This window comes from Camelus ferus, chromosome 29 (genome assembly GCF_009834535.1).
Source record: "Camelus ferus isolate YT-003-E chromosome 29, BCGSAC_Cfer_1.0, whole genome shotgun sequence".
Taxonomy (NCBI): Eukaryota; Metazoa; Chordata; class Mammalia; order Artiodactyla; family Camelidae; genus Camelus; species Camelus ferus.
The window spans coordinates 23,974,664-23,997,934 of NC_045724.1; the positions used below are offsets into that span (position 1 = coordinate 23,974,664).

Here is a 23,271-nt window from a genome sequence, read left to right on the forward strand (position 1 = left end):
CACAGGCGGCAGATAAAGTTATCAAGAGGAATTTAAGGGCGCTTTGGTTTTTAAGTACAACACACTCGCTCTGCCTGGCCTTGTCTTGAGTTGGGCTGCAGGGAGGGGCAGAGCTGGGATCACAGAACTGAGTTTAAGTCCCATTCCGTCACTTACTTCCTCTGGGGTCTTGGTTAAGCAGCTTAATCTCCATGGAACTGAGGTCCTTCACTTCTAAAATGGGACAGTAACTACCACCTTGGCTTCAATGTGACAGTATTTATGGTGTAACTAGCACAGGACTAAAATGTGATAGGTTCAAAATATCACAGCAACATTTATTAAACATCTGCTGTATGCTCTGGGCTTCTGTGTGGCCTTCTGCCCAACTCTGGGGCCATTGTTCACACCGTAATCATCAGAGCTTTGTGAGTTTGTTAGGACAGGTTTCCTCCCTCTCCCCAGGCAAAAAATAAAACATTTTTAGGAAAGTATATGACCTAAAAATTCACACCAAGGCACCCATTTAGTCTGGCAAAGGCTGGGCCCATGCTGGTAAAGACAAAAATGATCACCAAATGGGAAAAGGCGACACTGAAACTTAAAAAAATCTCACCGGTTGATAGTTGAGTCTGTGAGGCCAAGGAGGGAGAAGAAAGGATTTCTTACAGAACGAAGATCTACCGAAGCCCAGCAGTAGTGGTGATACTGAGATATGTCCATAAATTCCTTGGTATTCCTTCCTTTAAAAGCTGGGGCCACACTCTCCTTTCCATGTGTGGGCTGCATGTACTGACACTCCCCTGATGAACTGAACTTGGGGGTGAAGGTGTGTGACTTAGGATGTGGGGTCACCAAAGGCATGTGGCTTCGATCCCTGCTCTCCGGGGTCACTCCGCCTGGGGGAAGCCAGAGGCTATAGTGTGAGGACTCTTGTAGACACCAGGAGCCATCTTGGAAGTACTTTCCTTGGTCGGTCAGGCCTTCAGATGACGCAGCCCTCGTTGACATCCTGTCTGCAGCCTCACATGACACCCTGAGCCACAGTCATCCAGCTAAGCCACTCCAGGATGCCTGATCCATGGACACTGAGATAATAAATGTCTGACTTAAACTGCTGAGTGGTGGGGACATTTGTTATGCAGCAGTAGGGCACTGATGCAGTAGTAAAAAGTCCCCACTTCTTCTGGGAAACTTCTCTTTGGTTGGAGCCTGGAGACCTAGGCTGGGTGGTTGAAGGGGACACAGAAGATGAGTCTGAGAGGGGAATGTCTGACTTTCCTCTGTTAAGAAGTTAAGATTTATCCTCGCAGCAACTCATTCAGGCTGGAGGATGTTTTTACAGGGAGGAGTAACAGGATCAGAGCTGGTTATGTCTTCGGCACGAAGTGGGATGTAAGAGGCCGACTGGGGGAAGAGGGAGCTTCCAGTTAGAAAGTTCTAGGAACAACAGATTAAGATTGGATGTGAGCCTATACTGAGGCAGTGGAAGAGGGGGTGGATGTGGGACGACTGCCTTAGAATACAGCGGTCTGCATGACGGTGGGGAATGAAAGGCTGCTGACCTGTACCACAGCTCTGTATTCATACCAGCAGTATCATCTCTCTCTCTCTCTCTCTCTCTCTCTCACACACACACACACACACACACACACACACACACACACACACGATACTGCCATGAGCTAAAAAAGTGATGAGCATTTTGCAAAAGGACCTGACTGGGAAATGTCTTGCTCTTACAATTTAATATTAAGCGTTTGAAATCGTCCTTTATAGAAACTCTAATTTCAAGAACAAAAAGAAAATAATGAGCTCCCATCTTCCGTCAGGACCAAAAGCCTCACAGTCGTCCATGGTATAAATAAGGCCACAGAAGATTAGACCGAACCCCAGTCCCTGTACTGTGGGCCAGCTGCAGTGGGACAGCTTGTAGCTGTGTTGGAATACAGGTCAGACGTGGTTTTGAAGTGTTGGAAGATTCAAACAGGATCTATAACTAAAACAGCACAGGCAGAGACGGTAACTCAGCTCAGTGCTCCTCTCCCTCCAAAACTGGCTACCTGACGAAAATGACATTGATCTTTAGTGTTTCAATAGCTCCAGAAGTAGACGGATGTATAAATGTTAAGCTATGAATATTTTAGACAGCCACATTTCTGCCCAAACGGCAAGGGAAGAAAACGTGTGTGTGTGTATATATAAATATGTAAAACTTTCGTCCTATTATCTTGAATGCACTGGGTCATCACCACTCACAGCAGAATTTCCGGGAAGTGGTGTTCTAGTTGAACTTAAAAATAAGCAGAGAACCAGAAAAATTCAGAACTAGTGGAGAGTCGAACCAGATTTGTTTTCAGAAGGAAGATGTCTGTGAACAGTAATAGTGGAATCGTATCATTTGTTTCTGTAACTTACTTTTAAAATAATCCTTTCTTTTACCTTTACATGTGATATGGAACTTTTTAAGAAATAATAATCTGCAAGTAACTTGATTTCATGAACACCTGTTGAATACTCAATGTCCTAATAATAAGAGAAAAGACAGGTCCACTAAGGGGACTGACATTTCTCTTAAAATAAATGTGAAAATCTAAGTTCTTCAAGGCAGACACTGTGCTGTTGACCACAGCAGTCCTGTGTCTACAGGGGGCTCTGAAAAAGAGAATCACTCTTCAAATGCACTTTTAAAAGAGGAATGAAGAATGAATGACGGAACGGACCGGTGTATGAATACACGTAATGTTAACGACAATGGACTTATACAAGTAAGATCAAGGCTATACGTTTTAAAGGTATGTCTCCACTGTAAGAACTCACACGTATTTACAACTGAAGAGCCAGGTGGAATATGTTTAAGAAAAGATAAAAAATAATGGAAGAGTGAACTGAGTAAAGCAGCAGCAGCATATTTTCGGAACCTCGGTGAAACTATTTTAGCACAAAGCACACTGCTCTAGCGACGAGGAAGAACACGGCTGTTCAGAATAATTGTGATCTGGTGAAAAGAACTTAATGAAGTGCTGTCTCTTCAAGACCATCAAAACTCAGCTCACAGTCCAAAGTGGAACTTCCGTGGAGGGCAGAGGAGCGGACAAAGAGAAACCACCACCGTTAGCGCCTGCACCAGAGCTGTTTATTAGAGTAACTTTGCCTTTTTTTTTTTTTTCCCTTAAAGATTTCATAACAACTGAAGTATGTACAGAGTCTTACAGCATTTACACCATAAAAAAATGTCCTTTGAGCTGATGTCTAAGGCAGTGCTGCCAACAGCTCTGGGGCATGACCACAGGGCAATGAAGCCGATCAGCGCAGGTGGACCCCTGCCTACCACATCCCGACTGGGGGACAGGTTAGGGTGGGGGGAACAAGCTGATATGCAGAACTAGAGACCACAGGGTGGGAAGACTACATAAAGTGGTGTTTCTACAGTTTCCTAGAGCAGTGATGAGGGTCCACAGCCTGACGGGTTAGCATATGCACGGGGACTCAGCCATGCTGCTCAGATATGGGTTTGCTACCAAAAGTACTGATGTTTGAATAGGAGTCTCTCTAGTGATACTGGTATCTCCCTTTGAGTTCATATCTTCAGATGGCTCCCACCGCCCCAGCCTGGCTGCCCTCTCCCAGCTACAACAACACAGGGAGGGAAGAGAATCCGCCTGGAATTAGTTCTTGACCAAAAAACCAACTTAAAAAAAAAGACATTCAGATTTAGCCTTAGGGTGGCCATTCCTGCCACCCTAAAAGATTAATAGGAGATTAACAGGAGAAATTTCGGAATCAACCCAAATAAGAACAGTTATCAGCCTCCCCCAACACCCAATCTGATTTAATCACCTTCATGGCCTCTGATTGTCTTTCCTTGGGGTCAGGATTACACAGAACCACGCACATTTACACACCGAATAGGACACAAAACTGACGTAGCATTGTTGCCCCCGCCGTCTCTTAAGTGGCCAGACACCTTCAACAGGTAAATGGCTAACATCGCTCTCTTCCTCTGAGAGCCTCGCCTGGCTCTCTCCGTCGGTCACTATCTCCGCTGGGCAGCAGAGCCCCCTCATCTTCCCGTCTTTTCGGTCTCACAGGTTGGCATTATTGGCTTTTTATTTCAAAAAGATGCTACTCTCAACTTAAAAGCCAGTTGATAAAACTTTTAATTAAGACACAATAGCGCGGGATATAAAAACACAAAGGACCACATAAATATTTAAGTTGTATACCGTTTTCGTGTAAACAGTTCTGCTGAAGATTGAAGCCCTAATTAGCATCTGGCCGGAAACTTCTGGCAGATGACGGTGTGCTCAGCCAGGCTCTGCGGCGATGGTGGACGTGGAAGCCAGGTGAGGCCCCATGTTGGCAGGCATGCAACTTGAAAGACATTGCACAACAAGCAACACAAAGAGAGCGGCGAAGCTCACAACACTGCAAGGAGACCTCACAACCTTCACGACTGCGGGTGCACAGAGACCCCCCCTCCCTCCGCTGCGCGCCCTTTCATCTTACACGTGGGAGACCTTCTGGGATTCTCTAGCCTGTTTGATGCTATACAACCATTTGATGATCCTGGCATTTCTCTCGATGGCAGAAATGCCGTAGGGCACCCGGTCATTGGCACTGTCATCATTTCTAAGGTCACTGTTACTGTCCTGAGACTGTTCACAGTCTGAGCTGATCATGCTGGCGCTGCGGAAGTTGAGGGATATGATGTCGGAGTTGGCCCTGGCGAAGTTCTCCATGCCCAGGTTCTCCAGCTCTTCGGGGTCCAGCCCGCAGTAGTTGAAGAACCGCTCCACGTCGGCGTCCACGCGGAAGTACCTGTCGCTCAAGTCCGACTTGGACCGCTGGAGCGAGGGTCTCCGGCTGACCCCGCAGGCCGGCTCCAGCGCCTCGGCCTCGGGGGACTTGCCGGCGCCGGCGGCGGCGGCGGCAAGGGCGGCGACCTTGGGCTTGGGTGGCAGGGGCGGGGCGGAGCTGCTGCAGGGGATCGCCTTCAGGGGCTTGACGCTGGTCACCTTGCGGATGTCCGAGGAGCTGTGCGACACGTGCAGGAAGGCGTCGGCGGCCGGCTCGAGCAGCCGGCGGCCCACGTGCGAGCCGCCCTCCTGCGGGCTGCCGCGGCCCGGCGTGCTCGGGTAGACCCGCAGCGACTCGGCGAAGGAGTGCCGGTGCAGCTCGGCCGCGTCGGCCCGCGGCGCCGGCCAGTTCCGCGCGCCGTGCTTGTGCGCCGAGCCCGCGCTCGAGCCCTCGGAGCTGTTGATGATGTTCTTGAGGATCTCCAGCTTGAGGCTCTCCCGCTGCGCGCCGCCCTCCGTCTTGGCGCCGCCGCCGAACACCTTGAGCGTGGGGCTGCCGAGCGCGCGCTTGGCGGCCGGGCACACCGGGGGCTTGGCCAGCACGGCCGGTTTCACGGGCTCCTGCTTGGCGTTGATGACCTCCTGGCTCTTGACGTACTTGGCCTTGTCGGCCTCCAGCCTCTCCACGGCGCTGAGTCTTTTGGGGTTGGGCTCGGCCTGCCGGCGAAAGTAGTCGGGCCCCTTGTTGAGGATGCGCAGGGGCACGGCCGACGTGAAGGTGCCGGCGGGGCTGACCGGCTTGACCATGCTACCTGTCTGTAGGCTCTCCGTGGGCATGGCGGGCGGTCTCTCCCCGGCGGCCGTGGTGGATGCTCTTCTGGGCGCCTCCGGATGCGCTGAACAGACACATGTGCGTGGAGCACAAAGGGCGGCGGACGGTCCCGGAGCCTGAGCGTCAGCAGCTGCGGCGGCGGCGGCGGCAGCAGCGCCTCATCTCACAGCTCATGACCCGCCCCGGGGCTGGAAGCCACTTCCCCCGCCGACGGGCAGCCCCGCGCCGAAAGGCCACCAGCCACAAGTTCCTTTAATCTGCTTCGCCGCCTCCTTTCTTCTCCCCGAAGGAGGTGGGAGTCTCCTCCAGGTCTTTGTGTTCGGCTGCAGCAGGCAGAGCTGAAACACACAACAACCAACCGCGGGTTAGGATGGGCGAGTGACATCACGGCTGTAGCAACAGCGGAGCCGCGCGCCCCCGCCCCGCCGCCCCCGCCCGAGGGCGCCCCCGCCGCCCGCCCGGTGGGAGGCGATCCCGGCGGCGGCCCGAGGTCGGCCGCCCGCGCCCCGCGCCCCGCCTGCGCCCGGCGCTCGGAGGCCCGCGCTCCGGAGGAGGAGGAGGAGGAGGCGCAGGGTTCCCACGCGCCAGCTCCTCCGGCTGCCTCCCCTCTGGGGGAGAACCGCCTCCCGATCACGCCCGGTTGGCATCACTTATATCAGAACCCAGGAAATACTGGATGCGCGCAGAAAGGCGGGTTTGCCACAGCCCGGTGCACTGGGTTCCTGAGAATCCCTTCTCTGCTTTAGGCGACAGCCTCGTTTGCCATGAAGCAAAACTTCTGACTTCTCACCATCAGTCTCTCCTAACACTTCCACAAGCCCCTCACTCTTCAGAAACTGAAAGGTGGGCAATAAATAGCAGGAAAGATGAAAAGATCTTCAGAGAGTCAACATGTTCCTCTTACTTTTGCCCACCAGTATCTTTGACAACACTCTCCCGAAAATTAAGAATGTGTATGACGTTCATCCCATTAAATACAAGCTTATTTTTAACTAAAAAACAAAATACAAACAAAACCCCCTAAACCCCTAGAAACACTTCCAGATTAACCAACTGTATAGGTAATTGGATTATAAATGTCCCATAATTTTTCACACAAGGAGCAGAAATCAAAAGTTTGTGATATGTATTTTCCCCAATCCCCTAGAAAACCTGAGAACAAAATCTTAAGATGTCAGTCATACATAAATGTTACTTTATAGAAAACTTGTATGATAGTTAAGCACTCCTGGGGCTTATTTATGGCTTTCTGAACAACTTGACCCCCCCACCCCCCATCCAAAGCCACTATAATGAAACTCTTATCAATACTCCCAAAATAAATCTTTAGGGAGTCTTTCTACTTAGCGCATAATATAGTGTACCATCCCCGCAGCCCTCTGAACAACTCCTCGTTAGCCTGTCACCGCTGGCAGAGAACACTGACAAATAATACATCAGCATTCCAAGGCACTGGTTAAAGACCTTTTCAGCATCTTTGGTGATAATCAGGAGTATTAAGAGACTAACATATTCAACTGACACATCAAATAGCTAATTCACAAAATAAATGAAGTGGTATGACTATAAAACCATTTGCTCTCGTGGTAGGAAAATCAAGAGCCTGTTAACAACACGCTTTGGAGGCGGGGGGAGCCTGGTAGATTTCCTTATCATCTTTCAGAACTCTTAATCTCTAAGCACACCCATCGTCCTGTTTTGTTAGAGACAGTTTTGGTAATCTGCAAAAGGATCTGTTCTAATAAAAATATTTTCGTTTGTAAGATTTAAGAAGCCCCAAGGCAATTCGTCCACAATGATTTCCTTTAATTGTGTGGTTCTATGATGATACTTCAATTTAGTTTAAAAACCATCTCCTCTCATGAAGATTAAGTGAGATTGTTTCTTTGAACAGTCTGAATGCAACGCCAGGGGAGAAGTGGAGTCCTCTGCAGAGCCTCAGAGCCTGCTCCTCTCCTACCCTGGGTCCACACAGCAGGGAGATGAGCGGGCAGAGGAGCCTGGGCTTGGAGACAAACCCCTGGGCAGCCCCCAGGGCACCTGAGAGCCCCCAGGACAGGCCATGTTTCTCCCGAGCGTGTGCAACATCTCCACTGATTCCCTCTGTAGCTTCCAAAATGTGTCCGCAGAGGGGACCTTGCTAGAAGGTTCAGGGACAGAGTGAAGGACAGGACTGCAATCTCTGCCCGCCAGCCTGGTACCCAAGGACCACAGCACACCTCCGGCCAGCGGGGAGAAGGCCCGGCGGGCGACAGGAGGCAGCCCTGCGCCCTCTCCCAGGGCCGTGTCTTCTCATCTGTGACGTGCGGTGCCTGGACAAGACTCCCACTCTCTTCTCCCTCTGAGGATGGCTCTCCCGGGCACCCCCATCCCACACACCACGCCCTGAGGAAGCAGTTAGTCACAAAACCAGCATGAGATGCTTCTGTCAGAAAAACAGTAATTATTTGTAACCAATTTACACTTCATTTCCTTTTTGTTTCTACCCCTCTGCCATGTTTCCTCAGTTATTCCCAATATCCCTAATCATTTTTAACACACTGGTGATGTTTTGAAATGACCATGGTCACAGTTTAAAAGTTTTCATTTAAACTCTTTGGAAGAGGGGAAAAGCATCTTCTTAGAGAACTCGAAAGCCCTGAAAAAGCTAGAGGAACTGACTGGGGCCCCCGGGTAATCACGCAGCACCCTTGATGTTTTCCACCTGTTTTTGCGAACAACCTGAACCTTCTGCAAAGATAACGCAGGCGGAATCGGCTGCTCCTCGTCTCCATCTTGACATCACCCTTAAACTCCTGCTCTCTTACTTTTCGATGTTTAACCCGTGTTGGCTGAGATAAGCTGCACACCACGTACATTCACGACGACCAGTCAAATGGTAAGTGACACACCTGGAAGCCTGGAGCTACATCGTGATGCCAGAGATGGGATAACCATTGGGGGACACCGGGCACGTGACCCTCTGCTGATGGCGGCCTGGCCCCAGGCCCCTGACACCAACAGGCCCCGCAGGTGTGCCCGGGCACTGATGGGAGCAGCCAGGGGCTCCTATTCCTCTTCTTGTTTCACGGAAGGAAAATCAGATCTCAGCTGTACAGGGTTTCATAAACAGAAAGAATTATCCAGCCCCGCTTGGTCCCCCACTGAGGGCGAAGGAGTGAGAGCACAGGCCTGAGGGAAGCGTCCATTCACAGACCATTTGCCTACATTCTACCCCCATTTAATATCCATTTGAAAATTTCATGAAAGCTTAAAAAAAATTGGCAAAACCAAGGCCCCCTGGACCCAACAGCAGCTGGCCTGGGGGTCATCATGGGAGGAGCCGTCTCCTTCCCACTGGGGGACCAGGGCTGGAGGGGGTCACGTTATCCATGCGGAAGGGCTGGTGGGGCAGAGAGTCAGCTGGGGACAGAGGACATGCTCCCACTGGTTCTCGCGATGCTTCTCCGTGCCCGTGCCCCTGGGGATCTGCTCCAGACCAGAGTCTGACTCAGCAGGTTCAGGGTGGGCCCCCGAGGCTGCATTTCTCACCAGATCCCGGGAGACGCCCAGGCAGCTGGTCCAGCCTTTGCACTCAAGGAAATGGAAGGAACCTCACTCCTGGACCAGCGAGCATCAGAGTTCGTCCTGGGTGCTGGCGTGGAGAAAGCCAGCCAAGCTTTCTCGTCTCGTAAGTGAGTACGAGTCTGGGGCTCTGGGGGCAAGGAAATAGCAATGCTAGAGAGTTCAAAACTTTTAAAACCAAAATGGCCTGGATCCTTCTAATTTGAAATCCGCCCGCGGCTCACAGGGGCAGTTAGGTAGAGACCAGGACCCAGGTACCCTGGTCTAAGAGCGTTTACCACCCCGGAGGCAGTTAGGGACAGAAAATGAGCTGCAGTACACACAGTTCATGGGAAAAATGCTTCAAGTCCAATTCCTGTAACCCAGGCAACGTGTACCTCCACGTCTCCGAGATCAGGCAGGTAACAGGGACTGTGGCCTGTGTGAGGGGGCCTCTGGCTACGGGCTGCCACGGGGAATGGCCTTCACTGCTGACGCAGCCAACCCAGATCTCTGAGTCATCTCTCGAGATTTTAAAATTCAATAATAGAAAACAGCGTGGGCCACATGCTTCCAGTAAGCAAAAAGAAACAGAATAGTTAATCCCTAATTGATCCTTGAATTTTAGGCAGGAAGAAAGCACCGCTGCGAGAGCAAGGGCCCTGAGACCGAACACCTGCCCGCTTTCACCCGCAGAAGTTTCACAAGTATGTGAAAACTGGTCCCTTCTCTTGTGTGTTACGGTGGAAAAAAAGGTGGGGATACTGTTTCAAAGAGGGAGTCACTAATGCCCCTTGGAGTCACCTAACATCTCAGTGTCTAGATCTCACCTATGAAAATGGACGTGTTCAATTTGGGGAGCCTGAAAATGTCTGCAGCTCAAACATTCTTGGAGGCAAGGAGCAGAAGCAGCAAATTTACCTTGGAGCTTAGAAGAGCTCTCAGAGAATGGATTCTCCTGGCTTCCTCACGTCAGATCAGAAAGCCTTTAAAATATGGGCACACTTGTCCCAAGCTGCTTTCTGGTTTTTCGTAACAGCATCTGTGCTTACTGACTTTAGGCGTAAGATTCCAACCAGCCTGGCGGTCACTCTCCTAACTGCAGTCTCGGTTTTCCCCATTTAAGAACAGAGACACATTCTTCTTATTAAAGTAAGAACGTAGTCTCGCATGACAGTGTTAACCTCTGAATTCTTTACAAACATAAGAGAAAGGCGCTCAAAATCTAAGGGTGCTCACTGACTCACAGGCTGCGCTGAATCAACTGATTAGCACATGTTGACTGAACAGTTATGTGTAAGATGGAAAGGAACAAGAAAGTCATGACAATTTAGGAAAAAAGATTGAAAAAAATATGATGACTACTAATTGAATGATGTTGATAAATATGGCAGGACTGTCACAAAGCACTTTCCCACCCCAAACTTCTTGCGAGTCAGAGGATGGAACAGTGAGGAGGGAAGACGGGGTTAAACGGCTGGAGACTGCGTGTCTGTCCCCACAGCAGCTCTCTCCTGAGCTCACGGTTCATCCAGGAACCCTAAGGCACACCCGACGGCGACGCAGAGCGCCAGGGGATGGCGGCGTGGGGAGGACTGAGGGGTGGATGGGCTTTGGGTTTTATGCAGAGTAGTGGGAGAGCCGTACAGGGGACTGCAGCATTCGTGACAAGGTCAGATTTGTATTTTTAAGAAGTCCCCTGGCTGCAGGCAGGGGACAGGAGGGGGGGCAGGATCAGCTGCAGAGGCCCAGCAGAGCTGCCCAGCAGAGGGAGGGGCAGCGGGCTCTGAGTGGTGGCCCACCAGGCACTGTCTTTGGGTTTGAATCCTGGCTCTGCCCCGAAGGGCTGCGTAGCCTGGGGCAGGTCACCTCCCCTACCGGTGCCTCGGGCTTCCCATCTCTTGGTGGAGATCACTACCTCCAGTTCAGGGGAACTGAGCAGGTCAAATAAGGGCACAAAGATACTTCTCATTCATGTTGCCCTTTGGAGGAAGGTGGCTTTGGGGATGGAGAGAAGTGTGGACAATTTCAAGAGATGCTTAAGACGCCCACTGGACGGAACTTGGAGATGGACTGGTTGTGGAGGAGGAGGGCGCTGTTGAGGACAGTTGTGGATTTCCTGTCTGACTGCTGACAAGCGGTCTGTGGGGAAGCGCACACACCAGTCTAGTCCTCTGTTCCTTCTTCTTTTGCTCCCTAGGCTCGAGCCGAACCAGCTGTGCATTCATACATCTGCCTCCCTCTGCCTGAGACAATTTTAACCAGCAGGGTCTCACATCAAACTTGTCATCTCCTTAATGTGCATCCCAAAGTGTTAACACCATTGTGCTCATCACAAAAATTATATTTAGAAGCCAAACGTATTCATAAATCCAGTGCTCAGTTCTGTGGGCTGAAGGAAGCAACGCCATTGCATTTGGAAGACAAGGACTTACCCGTTTTAATTAATACGCCGTGTCTCTCAACGTCTTCCCTTTCCCTCCTCTTCCTAATGCATAGTCACTTTTATTAACTGCTTTTATGCCATGAAAATAACTTGTAAAGAATGCAAAAGGAGAGTAATGAAAGTGAAAAGGTAAACAGGGGAGTAACAAAAGTATGTATCAAAAAAGCCTGCGTCTGACACGGCAAACTGAATGGAAACTAAGAAGCCAGAGGGCCAAACATCTGGAAGCAGTTAAGTCGAAACCACCACCCCTTTGGGACCTGTACTTTTGCAATTACTGAATGACGTGCCTCCTTCCTTACTGCCTGGTGAAGTCCCTCACCAGCTGCAGTTCTGACGGCTGGATCTTCCCTCTCCTGACGCCAGCACTGCCATCAGCGATCAGCTCCAAGCTGTAAATGAAATCATCTTCTTGCCAACACCACCACCACCACCACTTGGTATATTCTCGGAAAGCCACGGACTGGTCCTAACAACGTTTAAACTTTTGATTTCTGAATCCTTGTCATTTTTTTTTTTTTGGCTTCCTTTTTCAGTTGGCTCGAGCAGGTCTTCAATGTCATATAATAAAAAAAAAAAAAAATCCTTGCCCTGGGTTTTCATTACTTTGTTTTCATACCCACCTTTTGTGCGAAGCACTTCTCCACATACTCAGCAAGGTCTTTACACCTGTTTCTTTTGCCACATCCATTCTGTGCAACCGAGTCTAGAAATGCCTGCTGGAATGAGTGAAGACAGGCTGAGGCCAACTCTTGCCTTCTAAGGCCTTCACGGGTACAGGCCATGGGGTAACGTCCACCCCCGGGACGGCTCTCCTAGGATGTGCGGAGGCAGCACAGACGTGCACAGGTGTTCTCCGTGAACGTGTGACAATGACTCCGTCAGGTACAGCGTTACGGCGACAGCCTCCAGGGGGCGCTGTGACCTGCGCTAGGCAGGCGGGAAGAGCGGCGGGGGTGCAGCTGTTGCCCACGGAGCTTCCACGGGAGGTGCAGTGGGCAGAGCAGGAAGTGGGAGACAACCTGGGCTAACGGGCAGGTATCAGGACAGGTGGTCCCAAGCCCTGTGCTCAGAGCCTGGCACGTGCGCCCACCCTCCCCTCAGACGGGCTGAGGTCGGACGCAGGCACCCTCCCGCCCCCAGAGCGCCTGACCCGGGTCTCTTGGAGCTGGCGGAGTCTGGCAACCCTGAGAGGTCTAAGGGCAGAGTTGGCCCTGGACCTTCTGCCGCAGGCCACAGGCCACAGGCCACTGCGTGGAAACACGTGTACTTGGGGAAAGGTGGTCTGGGGTTATCTTCAAAGGAACTCTCCCCAAACAGCCCCCCCGGCAAAGGAAGCCGAGCCTTGCACTGAGGGGTGAGCCGCAGCGCCCCCAGGGACGGCCTGCCCCCGGGGAACCCAGAAGCTCCCAGACAGAACCACCTCTGGGTCCCAGGCCCAGGGGACACTGGATGACAGGTGTCAGAGCCAAGGAGGGGACCCCTTGTCATCTTCTGCCATGCATTCATACACCTCACGGGGCCTGCCCCCAGGGGAGAAGTCACGTCTAGTCATGAGTGGGAAAGGAGCCGGTGCCAGGAGAGATGGAAAACCCATGAGATTTATCAAGCCCCCTCCTCCACAGAGGTTTCCAGACCAACCCAGGCCTGCACTGGGAGAGAAGCCAACTGAAACAGGAGAAGAGGCTGGAGTTCCGGTCGTGGCCCTGGCCCGGCTCTTCCATGCCTGAAACTGATCTGAAGACTGAATTATTTAAGATGAACTGAAGAGACTACGGGTCTTGTCTGAAGTTTCATCCCAGAGACAGAAAAAAGAATTCAGGATGAATTCTAGGGCCCGAGGAAAAGGGGACGCTCACTGTCCCCAGATGAATTCAGGCCAGAAAGGAAAACAGGTCGTTCCGGTCTGTCTGCCTGTTAACTCAGGCCCCTCAGTCCAGAGCCAGGTCCCGGGGTCAAGGTCGACCGCGATTACTCCAGAGCCAGCCACTCACAGCCCTGCGACCCTGGGCGAGTTACTCAAGCTCATGCACCTTGGTTTCCTCCCAACAGCTCGGTGATCACGATGGTGCCGCCACTTCGCGGGGCTGAGGTGAGACTTCCACGAGGGCCCAGGTCGAAAGGGCCCAGCGCGGAGCTCGGAGCCACGTTTGTCGGTCACCCAGCGCTGTTACTAAGTGTCGTCCCCAGTGTCCACGCTTGGCACTGACCAGTCCTGTCATTAGATTTCAAGCCTGATGGCAACTGAGTGATCTTTTGTCTTAAAACAAGCCCGCTGCTCTCCAGCGATAGTGTGTGTGCTACTTCTGTCGAAGTGGGCGGACTCTGTGGTTTCTGTCTGAAAGGTCATTCGCGTGACCCCATTTTTATTTGAGTTACAAAGAAAATATGTGGTTTCAAATTTCAAAGCAAACAGTCATGTGAGCGAAACAGCCTAGGGTAAATAATAAAGCCATTATTAAAAATGAAATCCAACCGAAGTTTGGTAGGAGAGAAACCGCAGGTCAAGTCTCCCCCCCGGGAACGGAGTCTGGACCTCAGTGTCACTCTCTAAGGTCACTTAGAAGACTCGTTCACAAGCGTCTTTTTCATTTGCAAGTAAATCCATTCTAACAAAAATGTGACGGGTTTCTTTTACAATTGCTTTTTTCTTATTTGGGACAATGACAATGAACTAGAGAATCAGGAAAAAAAAAATCACCTTTCTGGTTCAACACTCTTCCTTGGCTGAAGGAAAAGAATATTTTGCAATAACAGGGCCATCAACCTGTGGCGATGTTGGGCGGGGTGGGGTGGGGGGCACCCTGCTTTTGCACCTGAAGTCAGTGCTTCGCGGAGCCAGCACCAAAAATCACTTGGAAATACAATGACTTGTTGGATGGAAATGATGACAAGTAATTAAAAAGCAGGACTTCTAGAATTCTTAATGAAAATCCAGTAGCACTGCTTGCTTTATCCAGAGAAACACAAAATAACGCCGCTTTCAGCCACTTCTGTCCTCGCCGGTGGCTCTGTGCTTGACTGAGAATGTTCAGGCCTGGCCAGAGTCTAAAGGAACGTGGGGTCCAGGGAGCACCGTCCTGTATCACAGACGAGAATGCTCAGGTCCCGGGCTTCACAAGACTTGCTGGTTACTGTTGAGGCTAAGAGGTAGCTGGGACCCCAGGCAGGCGGACCAGGAGGACCTTCTAGCAGCAGCAGTAAGGGCTCAGCGAACTCAAGGATTATCAAATCTAGTAACAATTCATGGAGTTCTTGGGGCCACTGCGCTGGGCTCACAGTCACCACCTCACGCACCCTCACAATTACCGTCCTGTACCAGCAGGAGGGTAAGTACTTGTGAGAGGTACCCAGGGAGCCCCAGCCAGGACCCAGGGCCATGTGGACCTGGGACCCTGCATCCAGTTCTCCCACCCACGTGGATTTGAAGCATCTGCACTTTGTATACTGTGTTTTTTTTTTTTTTTTCAGCTGTGTAGACTTGTACATACTCGTGGCAGCCGGAGCAGGTAACAATATAGATCGAAACTTTATTTGAGAAAATATTTTAAATTCCCAGGGAACAGCCTTGGGGCAAAGGATATTTACTCTGAAATAAATATATATTAAAACTGTGAAACATTTCAACTTGAATGAAGAAAAAGTAAAGCAGCATTTTTGGAAGGAGTGGACCAAGTTCACTGTGAATGTATTTAGAAAACTGCTGTCTAAATTATGTTTAAAAATTAACCTGTTCATAATGACCATTTTGTACTAAGCACATAAAATAATGCATTTTACAGGTTTTAAAATTCAATCTCACCAGCATCTCTAAAACAAGTGTTATTATCCCCATTTCACAGACGAGTAAACTGATGTCCAAAGACACCAACAAAGTTGTCTAAGAAATTCCGCTACTGTGTGGCCGGGGGCTCCACACCAGATCTGCATACCTACACTTTGGTCCACCTCACCGTGTCACACTGTCATTCCAGCTCTTAAAAAGATGCGTGAATGTATTTACCTTAGGAAGGCACGCTAATTATATTTTAGTTCCTAAGATCTAAGACCTACTCTTTTGGCCACTCACTGCTTAGAACCAGTTTCCCCCAGCAGGAAGAAGAGGGAAAGAAATCTTTTTAACTTTTTGTTAAATCAGATAATCATGTTACTTGCTCACAGCTTAAGTGCACAAGCAGAGAAGGGAAAAATGTTTATAAAGTGAGTTCCATTTATTTAATTTTCTTTCTTGACACCACTGACTGTAAGGTAGCGCAACTCTGGCGAAAGTGCTAAGTGAGGGATAAAAAGAACAATAAGCGATGCGAGGCGGTGTTTCATCCTGACCGCACAGAGCACTGGGGAGCAGGGATAACTTGCTTTTTACTACCATTTCTGACTAACGCCCCCAGCCGTGCACACAGTAGGCACTCACTAAAGCGGGCACCAACTTAAACCTAGAATCTAAAATGCTAAACCCTCAGTAACGATCTAGCGCATCATTTTATGCTGTAAAGGATCAGTGATGGTGTCAGATGAAGAACTTGGGAAGTGGAACTTGGGGTACACTGTTTATAACTTGGGAACAGCACTCCCGGTGCCTCCTTGTGGCTGGAGAGTGTGCGGGAACAGCACACCCGTGCACAGATCCTGTTGATTCACAACTTAGCGGACACACTAGCCCTGACCTGCACTTGGAACACCAATGTGGCCCAAAGGGAAATCGATGCCAGGGAGCACATCGAAGAAGAACCAGCGGGTTCACTTAGCACGTACCGGAGACTGCTGACCTCGCTGGCCCGGGAGCCCTGGGACGCTCTTCCGTCTCGTGAATCGCTCCGAGTCCAGCACCTGTTAGCACAACTAGTTCCCTGCCCCGAGTGTACTCAGGAAAGACTGCTTTTTCACTTTTAAAGATTCAGATGGAACTGCGGGACAAACAATAATCTTCAAAGTAAGACACGGACGTCTGCAGACACCTGTTACCGCAGCACACATTTTAACCTGTAGCTCTCACCACGGCTTCCATCAGCCACCTCCAGGTCTAGAATGGTGCAGGGTGAACAAGGCTTTGCTGCAGTCTGCGCTTGCAGCGCTGTCCCGGGGACTGAGCGACGAGGAGCTCAGCGACGACTCAGAAGTTCACTGCGGTTGCCCAGCCCCGTCCCAGCCCTGCTCTGGGAACTAAAGCAGCAGGCAGAGGGACACGAGTGGACATGAGCCAGGAAGGCGGGGAGCAAGGAGCACTCGTGGGCCCCTCCTCCCCGCCCCCAACCCGGGGTCACCAGGCTGCTCCCATCACGAAGCCCCTCTCCTGCCGCGGTGGCAGGGCCTGGGTACCCACCGCAGGGAGATGCTGTGGTCCCCAGTACTTGCTGTGCCAGAGGATAAAACAGTGAGGGGGGGTCAGGGGCAGGAAGATGTTCTGGAAGCTCTGTGAGCAGAAGGCATTCATAAATATACAAGACAGGCCCGAAGAATCCAGTGTGTGGCAGTGACAGTAAAGCTCTTTGGTAAGGTTCTCTGAAGGGCTCGCAACATTTCACTGCATCCTCCTTAGTGGAAAATAATTATTCCAGTATCTTGCTAAGGAAATGAGAGTATCTTCCGAACAACAGAAAGGTAACAGGCTAGTCATCACTCGACTAGATAAAAATCAAACTTCTCAGTGCTTCCCTGGAGGATGGGGCCAGCCCCTCCAGACCACGGAGAACCCCCAGCGTGGCAAAGACAACTTCCTGAGACCCTCCTGCCCTCCAGAGGACAGACCCCCACAGGGGCCTGATTAAGCACGTTTATACAGACGGGACAGCTGGAATGCAGGAAGCAGCAGGAATGGGTTTGTTCATTGAAAGATAATGTTTACTGAGCACCTATGATCTGCCAGGCGGCGAACACAGTGAGCACTACGTGGAACTCGTAAACGCGGCAAAAAATAATTAAGCAGAATCTGCAGTTTGAGAAGTGCAGGTGCTAACGAGAAGGGGAGCACCAGGGCTCAGCAGGGTGGTAACTGCTGCTGATTCCAGTAAGAAGAGTTTTCGGGAAAGTGATCGGCGGGGGTTCTGGAGAGAACGGAGTGGATGGGTGCTGGTGGCGCCCAGGAGCTCTGGGAGGCGCTGGAGGCTGGAAGCGCGAGTAGGACTGAGAGCGGGCGTCTTCGCTGAGACAGCTGAACTGAGCGCACGTTGGTCGGCTGACCAGGGCGATACGGCAGGAAGAGGAAAGCCGTGCAGGTGACGCAGGACAGACGTCACACTGCCTCCTTGGCTACTACACACTCTGCGAGCTCTTCGCCGTTTTCCCCCAGCGTCTCTGATTCCCCGTCGATCAACCTGAAATTAGCAGAAGCAATACATTTTTGCTCTGTCTTCCAGGAGATAAAATTCTAATTCATCAGATGATTTGCTTTGGGCAGGAGGAATAAAAATGAGAAGTGGAAACTTTAATCTGCAGTAAGTCACGGCTTACAGGTGCCAGGAGGGTGCGTGGGACTTTCCACAGCTTGCCTGCGACATCGGAGGAGACCTCTGTTGAGATGACAGCTCTGAAGAAGTAGGGGGAAGGCGCTGCTGTGGGTGAAGGCAGACCTAGGGACCCCCTCAGAGCCTGGGGTGGACACACACAGCACCTGCCGATGCTGACGGGTGAGAAAAATGGTGGCGGTGCTGCTGTGGGAAAGCAGACCCCAGAGAGGCAGCGTGACCGTCCGGTGCAGATGCCGACCTGCCACAGAGGCAATGCCTGACAGTGACAGCATGACAACTCCCCATTTGCTTCTCCTCCTGCCCAAAGCAAATCATCTGATGACTTGTAATTTTACCTCCTGGAAGACAGAGCAAGAATGTATTGCTTCTGTAAATCTCAGGTTGATCAAAGGGGAATCAGAGATCCTGGGGAAAAACAGCGAAGAATTTAGAGTGTGTAACAGCCAAGGACGGGAAATTCCATCCTTTGACAAAGACCATCGGTGCCTGTCAGGGGCCAGGCACGTTCCAGGCGCAGGAGACACTGATGTGACTGAAACAGACGCAGTGTGGCCGTCTGACGACGTGCCAGCCCGCAGACTGCACAACTCAAAGTCAAGTGAGCGATTCTACAGCTGGGTTCTAGGGCACCAGGGCCGGGAGTGCCCAAGTGGGAAACGAGCATAGTAACCCCTAACCATTCCAGTGGGAGGACGGGGGAAAGGCGTCTGAGAGCAGAGGACAGAGACCTCATGCGGGAAGAAAACAGCGAGGAGAGAGGGGCCCAGAGAGCAGGTGTGACCCTGAAGCGGAAGGGGCTCGTGGGGGTGCATCCTCCAGGGTCTGGGGTCAGAACACGGCTCCCCCCACCCCTACCCTTTATCCCCCACGACCTCGGGTCTCTCTAACCCTCAGGCTCCTTACCTGCACCCCAGGGATGGCCCCAGGCCCTAGCTTACTGCGGGGGGCAGTGACACGGCTAGCCACTGCTCTTTTTAACGGGCTGGAGAAAATGCTACCAGACGAACCACACAGATGGTAGAGGCAATTTCAGACTGACTGAAGGAAGAATTTTTGGACAATTAAAACTGTCCTGAACTGGAATTGACTCCTTTGTAAAGAGTGAGATTTTTATTCCAGGACTGACTCGTGCAGACAAAGGCTTCCCATCAGCCCAAGAAATTTTAGAGGGGATTTCTGCAGTGGAGGACGGGTCCTTGAGGGGATGTGGCCGACGAATAGGAAGTTCTGTGGTCCTTTGACACTTTTCTTGCTGCTGAGATTTGATTTACTGTGTTCAAAGCCAAAAGCCGGGAATGCAAGGACAGAGGAAACACACAGACAGAAGGCAAGTCTGAATATAAACTGTGTATAAGTTACTAATCACCAAAAGAATAATTACATAGAATATACTGTAGAGCACAGGGAACCCTATTTAATATCCTGTAGTAGCCTGTAAGAAAAAGAGTATGAAGATGAATGTAAGTGTGTATATGCATGACTGAAACACGATGCTGTGCACCAGGAAGTGACACAACGTTGTAACTGACTACACTTCAATAAAAAATGAAAGGTGCCAGGATATTTTAATAAGTGGATTGTCTCTTAAGAAACAGATAGTAAAGAGGAGGGTATGGGCGAGGTGGCGTGGACGAATGAGAGGGGAGGGAGGAAGAGGCAGCAGGACCCTGCTGTGCCTTGGAATGTGGGCAACCTTTCCTTTCTGTCCTCCTGGCTCTGCACCACGGCTGATCTCTGACATCCTTTACGGCCCAGAATTCTCTTACTTCTTATACAGCATGTTTCTATATACAGAAAGTGTAGAGTTCTTTAAGCAGGGCACAGACTCCCCAGCTGCCCCCATGAGTTTGCAGGCTGACCGAGGAATCACCCTCCGGAGCCGTCTGCTGGGCTGAGGGGTGACGTCCAGGGAAGAGGAAGGAGTAGTTGGGACTGGAGGTCAGAGGCAGCATCTGACGTAACCAAGAGCTGATGGTCTCGTAAGAAACACGCTAACAGCCGTTATATTCGCACGCAGTGTGTCAGCTTACATTTCTCATGTCATCACAAATTCTTTAGAAAACATATTAACTGGCAGCTGCAATACACTGAGTAACCGAGCCATAGAAGTCTGCAGTTGGGACCTGGCGCGCCTGCGAAAGGAAGCCACGGGCTCCCGACGGGAGGTGTTGCCGGAAACCACTGTGGATGCAAAGTCTACGCCTCCAGCTGAACGTGCGGATTGATGTCATCTCCTCTCCCATTAACTTAGAGGGAGTCCAGTGGTTTGGTGATATTCTTTATTCTTTATTGATTTCTAGAGGGAGGGGACTGGATTTTTCTATTTTGTTTAATAGCCTTAAAGACAGACGGAGGCTCATAAATGTTCATGTTCATCTATTTTACTTACAAAGGTCCTTGCGATCACTCCAATCGCTGTTTCTAGAACTCAAGGAGATTAGGAGCCTTCCTGTGTTTACAAGTAGAAAGACACTTCAATAAATGAAGCCAATACATATAATATAAAGACCACACTGCTCCTTTGATCAAGCTACAATTGACCATTAAAATGAAATTTATCTACGGAGACACTGGAAAAAGGAAACCATAGGGAAAAAAAAGCTACTGTCTATCTCAGCAAATAATTCAGTAGTCCATTTGTAGTCTTTGCACAAAGAATGACTCAATATTCAACACCTCATTTTTCAATGCCAGCTTTTTTCAAATATTAAGATAAACACCATGAGGTGACCTCCTTTCTCTGATACCTAAGAGAAGTGAGGTGTCGCTCCAAACTCCATTTCTCCCTTTTGCAGGGCAAACAACAATGCTTCTAGAGTCATCCTTCTCTGACAGATGGGCAAGGTTCTTTTAAATAAAAATTTCCAAAAAAAAAAGTTATTCTAGAAAGTATCAAATATTCCTTTTTAGCTGGGCAATTTAGCGCAGTCCTTGGGCACTGCTCTCCAGCTGGAACCAGAGTGTTCCTGGGGAGCCGCGGAGCGGAGCCTTGCAGGGACTAGGCAGTGAGGGGCTGGAGGATTAGCAGGGCTCTCTGAGAGGGCACTTGGCTGAAACCGAGGAGGCACCAGGACCCCTGGAGGGGCAGGAACACTGAGTGAGAGCAGACTTGGACTCAAGTTGGTCTACATGTGAACCCTGCTTCCGTACTTCTAGCTCTGTGGCCTCGCGCAAGTACATCTCCCCCTTTGTGCTTCCGTCTTCCTTTCTGTGACACGTGGACAATAACAGCGTCTTTACCTGCTGATTACGTGACTACAGAGACGACCGAGGATGGGAGGCACTCGGTGTGGGGCCCCCACACAGAGGGCAGGCACTCGGTGTTTGTCGTAAACGTGTTATTTCTAATTGAAAGCACTACAAGTACCTGGTATTACTGCAAAATCATCTCCCTGGTCAATGTATTGTTCTCAAGTCCCACAGAAAGGCCAGATGTTCTTGTGAAAAAGAAATGCATCAAAACAGAAACCGTGCCTGCAAAAACACCTGCCTGGGATTGTGAGGGGCGCCGCATTCAACTGGCTTAGCGCTGGGGGGAGAACCGGCACCTTTACCAGAGTGAGTCTCACGGTCCATTAACATGGGATGTCTCTCCATCGATGCAGCCCTGTTCTGATTTCCCTTATCAGACTTCTGTGGTTTATAGCACACAAGTCCTGTATGTGTTTTGTCAAAAAATCAGCAACAAAGAGAAGAGGTTTGGAGTAGAACTGCCTTCTTGGTCTACCAAACTGACAAAGGAATCACTTGCTTTTCTTTTTAAATTCCCCAGTTTCTCTGTAATCTACTAAGAACAAGATTCAGAAATATCATGTTTAACCTTTCCTAAGTCTACCTCATTCATTCTGTTTTAAATGAGCATTCTAACAGAGACGTGTGTAACGTGGTCGGCAAAGTTCTCAAAACAACACTCACTTTGGAAATTTTAGCTCCATTTAAACATGGTCACCTGTTTGAGAATTAGTGAGGCTAAATAAATAAATAAATAAATAAACGTTTCTCTGATCCTCTGGTATGTCTCAAAGATGCCCCAGGCCAGTTCAGAACATGTCCCTCTCTGTCCTCCACCTCCCGTGACACAGGTCACTAGGGAACAGGGTATGACGGCTTTTCCGGGATTTTAAGACTGTAAGCAAAGGTTATAGCAAGGCCTCACGATAAAAGTTAGGTGGGAAATGCGACATGGAGTCACAGTCTCTATTTATAAACTAGTGTTTGGCTTTGAGGAGGAAGGCTTTCGGGCAGACAGAGCAACCCAAGAACAGACCCATTATGTAAGTCATCTGAGCAACGGCCCACTGTGCTTTGCGATCAAAAAAGCTGAAGATTTCACAGATTTTAGAGTCAGAAGGGACTTAAAAGGCCCATCTGGTCCAATTCATTTTACTGCAGTGTGACCGAGCATCCTAGTTAATCCGGTGTGAAGGTTCTGCCAGTGTATGTGGTCCCTAATCCACAGAATCGGCCCAGGCCTAATTATTAGTCCTAGTGGCCAAGAAGAGGTGACCTGGGAACCCGGTTTTTTTTTTTTGTTTGTTTTGTTTTTGTTTTTTTAGGGCTAAGTGCTTCCATTATCAATGACTCTAGGTTGACATTTTTATTAATTAACCAGGGACCACCCCCTCCCCGAATAAAAAAAAAAACAGAACTAGATACAAAAGAGACAAGGTAAAGCAGACTAGCAGAGCTGTGAGGGAGGATATAAAATTTAAAACCCTTTCCTGTATGGATATCAAATCCTCCTCACTTGTAAAAAGAATCAGAATAACACATTTTCCACAGAAAAAGAACAAAACTGAATCCCTGTCACACACACTATTAATTAAGTTAGGAGTCTGCTTTTATTCTGTCTTCCAAAGGAAGTCTGTACAGATGGAAACCGTGTCTCAGAATCTATCATCAGAGCAGCACTGAAAACGGTCTAGCACCAGGTGACAAACTCGTCTCCATCATCTGCATGAAGCAGAGTCACGTTAATCATCAGGTAATTCATAATCACCATCCGTATGAACATCTGTACGTGTCCTGTTCACGTGTTAGAGTTTAGCTCTTTCTGCACAATGGCTCCTAAAGATGGACAAATCGTATGGAAAATATTATTAGCTGACAAAACTGACTGCTATGATTCACACAAGGTGAAATATATTACAGAAAGTGAAAAAAAAATTCCAAATGTAACTTTGGGTTCAGAAGAGTAGAGTGACT

At 49.9% G+C, this 23,271-nt stretch overlaps 1 protein-coding gene across 4 annotated transcripts in view; it reads right to left on the reverse strand.

Annotated features, from left to right (window-relative positions):
- Positions 1-3,093: 3,093 nt before the first annotated feature.
- Positions 3,094-23,271, reverse strand: part of FAM110B (family with sequence similarity 110 member B) — a 116,407-nt gene continuing 96,229 nt past the window's right edge. For 3 of the 4 annotated variants that reach the window (XM_032469894.1, XM_032469895.1, XM_032469896.1), the window contains one exon: positions 3,094-5,948. In XM_032469894.1, coding sequence (XP_032325785.1) covers positions 4,485-5,615 — 1,131 coding nt within the window. In that variant the 5' untranslated portion in view covers positions 5,616-5,948 and the 3' untranslated portion in view covers positions 3,094-4,484. Of the gene's footprint in view, positions 5,949-14,713; positions 17,914-23,271 lie in introns of those variants that run through there. The other variant, XR_004315935.1, reaches the window with a different exon arrangement.